The 9135-nt window shown below is 44.9% G+C and overlaps 2 protein-coding genes and 2 non-coding genes across 4 annotated transcripts; 3 read left to right on the top strand and 1 right to left on the bottom strand.

Moving 5' to 3' along the window:
- The first annotated feature begins 684 nt into the window (after positions 1–684).
- Positions 685–4482, top strand: TPT1 (tumor protein, translationally-controlled 1). The gene is made up of 6 exons (XM_059902479.1): positions 685–850; positions 1117–1190; positions 1721–1911; positions 2317–2422; positions 3223–3339; positions 4268–4482. The coding sequence occupies exons 1-6, from the start codon at positions 685–687 to the stop codon at positions 4268–4270; spliced, it is 657 nt and encodes a 218-aa protein (XP_059758462.1). The 3' UTR covers positions 4271–4482.
- LOC132352796 (small nucleolar RNA SNORA31) lies at positions 4073–4200 on the top strand. The gene has a single exon (XR_009498877.1). It is a non-coding gene; the product is annotated as a small nucleolar RNA SNORA31 (small nucleolar RNA).
- Positions 4483–5278: 796 nt separating the features above from the next.
- On the top strand, positions 5279–5409 carry LOC132352797 (small nucleolar RNA SNORA31). The gene has a single exon (XR_009498878.1). It is a non-coding gene; the product is annotated as a small nucleolar RNA SNORA31 (small nucleolar RNA).
- A 1353-nt stretch (positions 5410–6762) lies between these two features.
- On the bottom strand, positions 6763–7925 carry LOC132352201 (TATA box-binding protein-associated factor RNA polymerase I subunit D-like). Its single transcript, XM_059902478.1, has one exon. It carries the CDS (start codon positions 7686–7688, stop codon positions 6870–6872), a length of 819 nt encoding a protein of 272 aa, XP_059758461.1. The 5' UTR covers positions 7689–7925; the 3' UTR covers positions 6763–6869.
- Positions 7926–9135: the final 1210 nt, after the last annotated feature.

Raw genomic sequence — 9135 nt, forward strand, 5'->3', positions numbered from 1 at the left:
CAACTCGGACTCTGCTCTGCCCCACAAAGGCGTCAGAAAACTCGAGGTGGGGCAGCCCTGGGGGCAAACGCTGAGAAGTTCTCCGAGGCCCTCGGAGATCACAGAGGCTTATCGTAAGCCCAGTCCCCTGACCTCGTCCTCGTGGACAGCCTCGCGGTCTCCCAAGACCTCGAGGGGACCTTCCGTAAATGCAAAGTTCTTTACAACAGCTGTCACTTTTGCTCCCAGAAAGGGTGGGAGCTTGCGCTGGGCGAAGCCTGGGGCGGAAACTTGAAGAGACTTCATCTAAGACTCACCCAGGCCCAGCACCTTCTAGGGCCACCCTGAAGTGTCTGGAGGGGCAGGACCCCAGGCGCCGCTTCCACCACTCAGGGCCCGGGAGCCCCTTCCTCCTCCCTCCGTCGCGCGCTCCTCCCCCTCCATCCCCCCTCTCCAAGCTCTCAGGCATTTTCCCTCTGCCCCCTCCTCTCCCCTCCTCTCCCCGCCTCCTCTCCCCTCGGCCGCCCCGCGATCCCAGCGGAACGCGCGGCATTGTATCCCGGGGCCAAGTCCCCGGATGCTCGCCTGTCCTCCCCTCGGCCCGCGCAGTGGCCCTGCCCACCGCGCGGCTCTGCGTGCCACGTCACCGCTTGCGGCGCTTCCGGAGGCGCAGCGGGAGATGACGTAGGGGGACGTGCTCGCTATATGAGGTTGGGGAGCGGCAGAGTCGGCCTTTTCCGCCCGCTCCCCCCTCCCCCCGAGCGCCGCTCCGGCAGCACCGCGCTCGCTCTGAGCTCCGTGCTCCTAAGCCAGTGCCACCGTTGTCTCCCTCCAGTCGCCATCATGATCATCTACCGGGACCTCATCAGCCGTGAGTCGGGACTGCACTGCCCCTAACGCCGCTCACAGGGGACGGGGGTGTGGGTGGGTGCGGGGAGGCGGCCGCCGTCGCCGTGTCGTGGGCCTGGGGGACGCCGGCGCCTTCCTGGGAGCGAGGAGGGTCGGTGCTTGGGGCGCGCGTCGGGGTTTCGAGCGCCCAGGGAGGGGCGGGGGCCGCGTGCGGCCGGCCGGCGCGGGAAATGGCGCCCGCTCGGGCCTCGGGCGTACCGTGACCGGCGGGTATATGTCCCCGAACAGATGATGAGATGTTCTCCGACATCTACAAGATCCGGGAGGTCGCGGACGGGCTGTGTCTGGAGGTGGAGGGGAAGGTGAGTCGGCCGGGTCGCGGCGCGGGGCCGGGTAGGCTCGGGTTTCCGCCGCTCCCCCGCCCGGGGTTGTGCAATCCTCGCCGTTGCCTCCTGGTGGAGGAGACGCTCTTTCCGGGCTCGGGTTTTTCTAGAAAAGTGGAGGCGGAGCTGATCCTGGAAATAGGTTCGCCGCTTCGGCGCCCATCCTCCTCCCAGGCGGTCCCGGACAGGTTGTCTCCGGTTTGGGAGCCCCAAGTCCTTCAACGTTTGCCCTATCCCTACTTGCTCATCAACCCGACAGCCCACGCAAAACTTCCACTGGGTTGTAAATGACCCCCTTTTCGTTCCGGTCAACAAAGAATTGTTGAGCTGAGGTGTTTCGGGAAATGGATTTTAGAATTTTTTTCCCCCGTAATGTGTTCATGGTATTCGACAAGAACTAAATGTTTGGTGGAAGGATGACGGGTACACGAGGTGCCAGCATAAATTTTTTGGATGCGTTTATGGTAAAGTCGAGGATGTGTTAGCAACTAAACTTTTTCTTAATGCAGATGGTCAGTAGGACAGAGGGTAACATTGATGACTCGCTCATTGGTGGAAATGCCTCCGCTGAAGGCCCCGAGGGCGAAGGTACCGAAGGCACAGTAGTCACTGGTGTGGATATTGTCATGAACCATCACTTGCAGGAAACCAGTTTCACAAAAGAAGCCTACAAGAAGTACATCAAAGATTACATGAAGTCGTAAGTGATACCAGCACACCCCAGTCGAGGTCTGAAAATCCTATAGGATTTAGGGGTTGGCTTACTGAGATTTTTAGCGGCAGGCTTGCTTGTCAGAGGTCTTTTTATTAATGAGCTCAGAAGGGTGGTTGTTTTTCTATAAGTAAAATAATGTGAGCATACTGGAGCATGTGGTTTGGTTTTACCTTTTGAGAATAGTACTGTGGAGATAAGCTGACATGAAATTCCAAGTTAGAAACAGTCTTGTTGATTACAACATCCCTCCTGTGAACTAGTAATTTCTTGATTGCGTGCGCCACGTTATTTTGCTCAGTGACAGCTGGTTTCAGTTTGTAATTTTTACTTAATGAAAATATACTTTGCTCAGAACTGAATAACCAACCTATCAATAAAATGTTGTTTTAGAATCAAAGGGAAGCTTGAAGAACAGAGACCAGAAAGAGTAAAACCTTTTATGACAGGGGCTGCAGAACAAATCAAGCATATCCTTGCTAATTTCAAAAACTATCAGGTAAATAACTTAAATATTTGGACCGAAGGATTGTACAATTTTAACTGAGCAAAAAATGAGTTGCTTGATGAATCTCTGATGTAATTAAGCTGTGGTTATTTTCTCGGTCTTTTGAACAGTTTAAATACTTCATAGATTCAACTCCAGTAGTCTAGGCTGTAGGAAGTAGCTTTCTCTGCTCCCAAGCATGTTTCCAGATCTTGTCTTCTGGTTCCAGAATCTTATCTGTACTCAGATAACATTTCCCAGTTCTTTCTCTTGAATTGCTTGTTAACTCCCAAGTGGTCTTCCAGTTTTCTCTTTCCAATTTCAATGTGTCTTGTTGCCACTGAAGCTCTTTCTGATCTGAGCTTGTCCTGTTGAGAAACTTCAGTGACTTTCGTTTACCCCTAAGAAAAAAAACGAACACAACCTGGCTCTTTAATTTTCCGGTTTTCATACATCCTCTGGCCATAAGATAGCTTCTCATGTGATATCCTCTCGTTGCTAGCTTTATGTTCCCTGTGCTTGACTATGTAAAAAGCCTTGTTTGTAGGGTTTGGAAATGGATGTGTGGGGCTGAGTAAGTTTCCTGAAAGTCTAGTGTCCCTGGATTGCTCTGTACTTTTATTTGGTTTTTATTAGTACTTTGAGTGAACTGAAGTTTGATTCGTGAGCATTTTTTCTCCTAGGCATCAGAGCCGTTAGTTGCTGAAGTCCCTTGATTTAAATAGCGGTGTTCTGAATCATCCTTTGAGTTATTGTTTTGATACAACACATCCGTGCGTAATCTAATTCTGAGTATTTGTTTGCTTCCTAAGTTCTTTATTGGTGAAAACATGAATCCAGATGGCATGGTTGCTCTGCTGGACTACCGCGAGGATGGTGTGACCCCGTATATGATTTTCTTTAAGGATGGTCTAGAAATGGAAAAATGTGTAAGTATAAAGAAGTGGGTTGAATCATTAATGTAAAAATGGATATATCCTAGGCATAATCCTTGTTTTGCCACTAGGATAGTTAGAATGGATCCTACAATAGTCTTTTAAACTGAAGCTCTAGGTCTTATTTTTCTTTGGGGCCTAAAGAGGGTGTTTTACATGTAAAAGATTTTTATGGTACAGAAAGGCTTAGAGTCTTTATCTGCAGAAAACTTATAGGTGACATTACAAAGCATAGCTTAAATACTGAGCAGCTCTAGAGATCAGAGATAACACCCTATGTTGATCTTCCCCATAGAAATGGCTTGTCGAAATCAGACTGCCTTTCTCTTCCTATTTTGCTGCACATACACATGAGTATTAAAACCTTTTTGTAAAGAAACCGTTCACCCTTATTTACTGATAATTGGCAGCTGGTCGTGAAAGCCTTGATGTTACTAGCTTTTAGTAAATACAGTTTAGAGTTGGCTGCTGATCCGATATGCCAATTGCTTTACTAAAATTAAATGAATGTCTGCTATGCAAGGAATTACTAGAGGCGATACAGAAATGAAGGCATTCATTATCCTAGCTTTCAGGGGCTTCTACGTAAATTAGGAGTAAGATAAATTTAAGGCTACACTAAACAGGATTGGGGCAGCAATGAACAAAAATGTCTAAACGGATTCAAAGAATGTGTGAGGCTTTTGTTAGAACGAAGTGAGTGGAACTTTCTCAGAATGAGACATTTCTGCATCCACTGATAGACCTTGAACAGTCTGCGGTTGTTCTTTTGGTTTGCACTAGGATGCAAGAGAATAATCCCTGCGCTTTCTGTCTGTCTTTGTGGCAGCCCAGATTGAATAGGGGAATACATTTGCAGCCTGGAAGTGTTAAATATGTTCATATTGGAAAGGTGTTGATGGGGTCTTCCTTGTTTTCACAGTAACAGATTTGGCTGTTCGGATCTGTCACCTGCTCGTCATAACTGGCTGGCTGCTGCTGTTCATCCACACAACACCAGGACTTAGACAGATGGGACTGATGGCATCTTGAGCTCTTCGTTTTGATGTTGATTTGTTTGGAGCGGAGGCATTGATTTGAGGAAAAAAAAAAACATGTCATGTAGGTTGTCTAAAAATAAAATGCATTTAAACTCAATTGAGAGAATGCCTCTTAGTTTAATATGTAATATCTAAATCCATCCTGTGTAGCCTTCCTGGAGAAGCTAGAGCCTGGTTGTAGACCACTACTAGAAAGCATAAGAGCATCTTCAGATAACTTCTGCAATGAAAACCACTTCCGGGACTTGGAATATAAACAAGAATCAACAGTAATTGGTTGAAATAAAGGGAAAGACCATGCTCATAGCAGTGCCAGCATTTGAAGTGGATGTCTTACACATTTCATCACCTACAAATGGAAGTAGTGAACTCTGGAAGAAATTACCAAAAGAATAAAACGAGACTTAACACAGTTGGAAGCAAAGTATTGTCTCAGCTTATTTACAAAGCAAGTAGAGCCAAGTTCTAGAGAAATCTAGACATCTCCTGGAATACTTGTGTCAAACTTCTTGGAACAGGGTTGGCAAACTGGCTTGTCCTACCACCTGTTTTTGTGTGACTAAGGTGGTTACATTTTTAAGTGGTTCAAAATAGCTTACGGGATGTGAAAAAATACAAAATCTAAGTTTGTGTCTAGTTGTATTGGAACACTGCCATGCCCATCTGTTTATGTATTGACTGGCTCTGACACTGCAAGAGCAGAGATGAGTGACAGATCTAAGGGCCTGCAAGCCCTAAAATAACCATTGTGGCCCTTTACAGGAAAGGTTTGCTGGCCCGTTTTAAAGATGAAATTACAGATGGAGTGTGGGATAGTTGGTGGGCAGAGGAAAAGCAGGTGGTAGTCAAATTGTATCTGAAAAGGCTGTGGGTATCAGAAGAAGGATATGAAAATGCATCTATCTGACATGCCTGGAGCAGTTACTGTCTGCTAAGGTTTCCAGCACAGATGCAAGAAAAAAGTGTCCTTGCGCTTCCTGTCTGTCTGATTGTGGCAGTCCAGATTGAATGGGGGAATACAGGGAAAAAATCGCAATTCACAAATAACTGTGAACAGTGAAAGCCTCCATGATTCCAAAGAAGAATTCATAAGAGTTTACAAGAAAAGTACTGGAAAATTATTCCCCTACACCCTTGCCTTCTGATTTCACTTTTAAAAGCATAAGGGTTAAATCTAAAGGCAAGCCAGTGATTCTTTTATGTGAACCAAGGGTGCAGCCAGTGACTTCAAGAGACCGAAGTGTGGTTCAGAGCCTAAGACAAATGCTAATCAGGTTGGTAGTGCCCCCTGGTGACTGGTGAAAGTATACCCAAATACTGGAAACTGGAGTCATGCTGAGGGTGGTTTTGAGCACCAGTGATCTAGGAGGCCACTTGCCTGCCTCTGAAACATACTATCGGAAGAGAATTTTCAGGCAGTGGTCAGTGCTGTGAAGGTGAGGATAATCTGGTAGTGGGAGAAGTCTTGAGGTAATGTAAGCTGCAACCTGATTTAGTGAGCTCACATGGAAAAGACTGGAAGAACAGGAATAGCAATGCAGAGGCCTTATATAGGAAGCAAGTTGAGGTAGTTGCCTAAGAATGCTTATTTTCGATCTTTTTCTAGTTAACTCCAAGTTAGAGCCGGGTTAAGATATTTTGTGCAAGAATAACAGGTGGTGAGTACTTTGTGCATATCAGAAGGCATGTGTTTATCACTGCTGCCAAGCTTGAAACAGGTACGTTCCTAGTGGACTTGAAGCTCTGGGCTACATGTATGTAAAACAGTAGATGGAGAAAGGACTCTTAACAGTATTGTCTAGGAAGGCTTTTGTAATGTGATAACTTGAATAGGAAGCTGAAAGCAAGGAAGGAGGTTATGTGGATATCTGGGGGCAGAGCATTACAGGCAAAAGAGCAAATGTAGTGTCTGAAGTAGTGTGGTTGACATGTTCAGGGGAAAAGGTGGCCAGTATGCTGGACCCAAGATGGCAAGAGGAAGAGCTGAGGTAAGTACACAGGAAAAGAGGAAACCAGATCAGGCAGGGAAGCCACCAGAGGGCTTTTGAACAGAAGGGTGACATGATGATGTGCCCTAAAAGGTCATTTTGGCTGTTGGGTAACAGTGTAAAAGCAAAGAGAACAATGATGTATAATATTTTTAGGTGAGAGATGATAGTGGCTTAGTCTAGGGTGATACTTGAGGTGGTTGGAAATTAGAGAACAGGACTTGCTGATGCGTTGAATGAGGTGAAAGAATGGATTTAAGGGTGATGCCAAGTGTTTTGTCCTGAGCATCTGGAAGAAAGGAGTCAACACTGAGACGGGGAAGACTGAGGATAGGAAATCAAGAGTTCACTTTTGAATTTTAAAAAATTTTTCTTACAAGGTTCTTTTTTATCATAAGGCTGGCATATGTATTCACATTTATGGTCTTTTCTTTCTATAAAGTTCCTTTTTCTCTATTCTGTTTACCTTGTCTGGTAGTCATAATCCTATCTATTTTCAGGCCATTCTGTCTTCTGTCCAGTGTTTTTTGGATTTTGATGCTCTCTTTTTAGGCAGTGCAGCTTCTTCAGTATTTTCCTCTTGTTCCAAATATACATTCTTCTTCTTTGGTAATTCAGAACTTATTATGAAATAATTATCCTCCACCAATTTAATATCACATTCATCATGTTCAAGATTTGTTGCAATCTCCTCCTCTGCTGCTGACTCTTCAATAGGAGAGATAGATCCATCATCATCCAAGTATCTGTATCTACAACTATCAAAGTCTTCTTTTTCTAAATCTTCACCAACATTCATTTGTTTCAAGGATTCCTTGAGATGGTATTCATACTTCAGTTTTTCAAGGTAGTTAAAAAATCCTCTTGCCACTGCTTGCTCAAAGGTTAAAATTTTTCTCCAAGGTAATGGTTTTCTTCCATTTCCTGATTCTAAAAATGGGAAACCAGGTCCTTTGTCTTTAAATTGTTTCTTATTTATTTGTGAGCTTCTAGTGTTTCTCCTTCCTTTTGGTCTTCCCCTTGATCTTCCCGTTGGCTTGTATTTCCTCTTTTTACGTTTCTTTTTTTTGAATCTTTCAAAAATAGCTTTTAAAGTCAATGGTCTTGGCTCTATAGATGAGTCACTAGACGAATCTCTTGCTTGAGTACTTTCAGGTTTGTGAACAAATTTTCTAATAGGGTTTCTTTGCCTCCTTTTAGGTGGGATAGGAACACACTGAGTTTTAAATAAGCTGCTACCAGAGGAAGAGTTATCACTTTGATTCTCAATTTCCACAGCTGAATCAGATACCGTTGCATAGTTGAGAGAATCCATTCCTGGTATGTGTTCTCCAAGCCCCTCTCAAATTTGTTGTCAATTGTCCTTTGATTTAAACAGATTTCTGACCATATAAAATTCAGTAAATGTGATGTCGTTTCCCCGTCGAGAGGGCAGACAGCTTGCACCAACCAGCGCCGGCTCGGCATGGGCCTCAGCTGCGTACCAGATACCCGCCACCCCTCCCTAGGAAGTCCGCATTCAGCAACCTCCGGACCCCCCACAACACTCCAGCAAACTAAGAACCACCCAAGAGTTCACTTTTGGATAGGCTAAATTGAGATGCTGACTCTTGACTGAAGTGAACTAAGTAAGCAGTCAGGAGGAGAATTAGAGAATTTAAGAGATACAGGTTTCCCCAGCATCTGAAAGAACCTTCCTGTGAAACCTTTCTTAAGCTGAAATGGTATAAAGCAAAGAAGCAGTTACCTTAGGACACATCTTGCTAATGGATACACAAAAGAAGCTGAGATAAGCACAGATGCTCACAGACACAGCTCAGAGCTATGGTAGCTTGATAACAGATGCTGAGTGTAGTTCTGGGGAAGCTGCTTGGGGTGCACACTGCCTCTGAGGCCTCACTGCAAAAGAAATGCTGAATGCCGTTTTCAATTTTCACCCTTTTTTTGCAAAAGGGAAAATTCTCTTCGGATTTCTTTTGATTAGCGGGATCAAGTACTAGTGTAGCTAGGTCTTTTGTGAAAGCGAAGTGGTGTAAAGTGAAGAATATCTGCTGGGAAGATAATGCATGACATCTGAAGCTAGAACAGTGAGGTCAGCTAGGCAGGATGGACTCAGCCCTCCAACATAGATTGGTCAGTGTGATGAACCCACAGAGTGATTTAAGAGGGAACTGCCCCTGAGGTAGGAAAACCAAGGGAGAGGCCTGGAGGTCAAGTGGACAGCATTTTAGGAAGGAGCAAGCAAGTCCACAGGGTTACCTGCTGTAAACGGGTCAAGTAAGATGAGCACTGAGAATGGTAGACTTGACAGGTGTTTGGTTTGAGTTGCAGGGAAGAAAGCCTGATTAAGATCGGCTCAAGAGAACAGCAAACTCATAGGCAGCATATTGCCCATGAAATGTCATGATGCAAGAAGTACGTGTTTTTATTACATGTGCATCTGCTTAAGCAATAGTTGTGTAAATGACTCATTTGAACCATTAGACATTTTTCTTAAAATCTAATCAGATCACTAGTAAATAGTGCATGGACAGTAAATTCCATCTGAACTGCAGGGTTTATCCAGTAACTCTACAAACTATACTGGTAAAGTTGCAAGAAGAGCAGCAGAAACCTCAACCAACTTGAAAAAGTCCTGACAACAAAGCCTCCTTGTAAAGTTCTGAGCATCTGTGTGTGCATGTGCTTGGGGCTGTGACCTGGGCTAGCAGCCAGGATACTCTCAGTAAAATGGAATTTAAGCCAGGGGACTTGAACTAATA

This window comes from Balaenoptera ricei, chromosome 18, assembly GCF_028023285.1.
Source record: "Balaenoptera ricei isolate mBalRic1 chromosome 18, mBalRic1.hap2, whole genome shotgun sequence".
Classification (NCBI taxonomy): Eukaryota; Metazoa; Chordata; class Mammalia; order Artiodactyla; family Balaenopteridae; genus Balaenoptera; species Balaenoptera ricei.

Coding starts and splice junctions, on each gene's coding strand:
- TPT1 (XM_059902479.1), top strand. CDS start 685: ATGAGGTTGGGGAGCGGCAGAGTCGGCCTTTTCCGCCCGCTCCCCCCT. Junction 1,191..1,720: donor GTCTGGAGGTGGAGGGGAAG/GTGAGTCGGCCG, acceptor TTCTTAATGCAG/ATGGTCAGTAGGACAGAGGG. Junction 2,423..3,222: donor CTAATTTCAAAAACTATCAG/GTAAATAACTTA, acceptor TTGCTTCCTAAG/TTCTTTATTGGTGAAAACAT.
- LOC132352201 (XM_059902478.1), bottom strand. CDS start 7,688: ATGGATTCTCTCAACTATGCAACGGTATCTGATTCAGCTGTGGAAATT.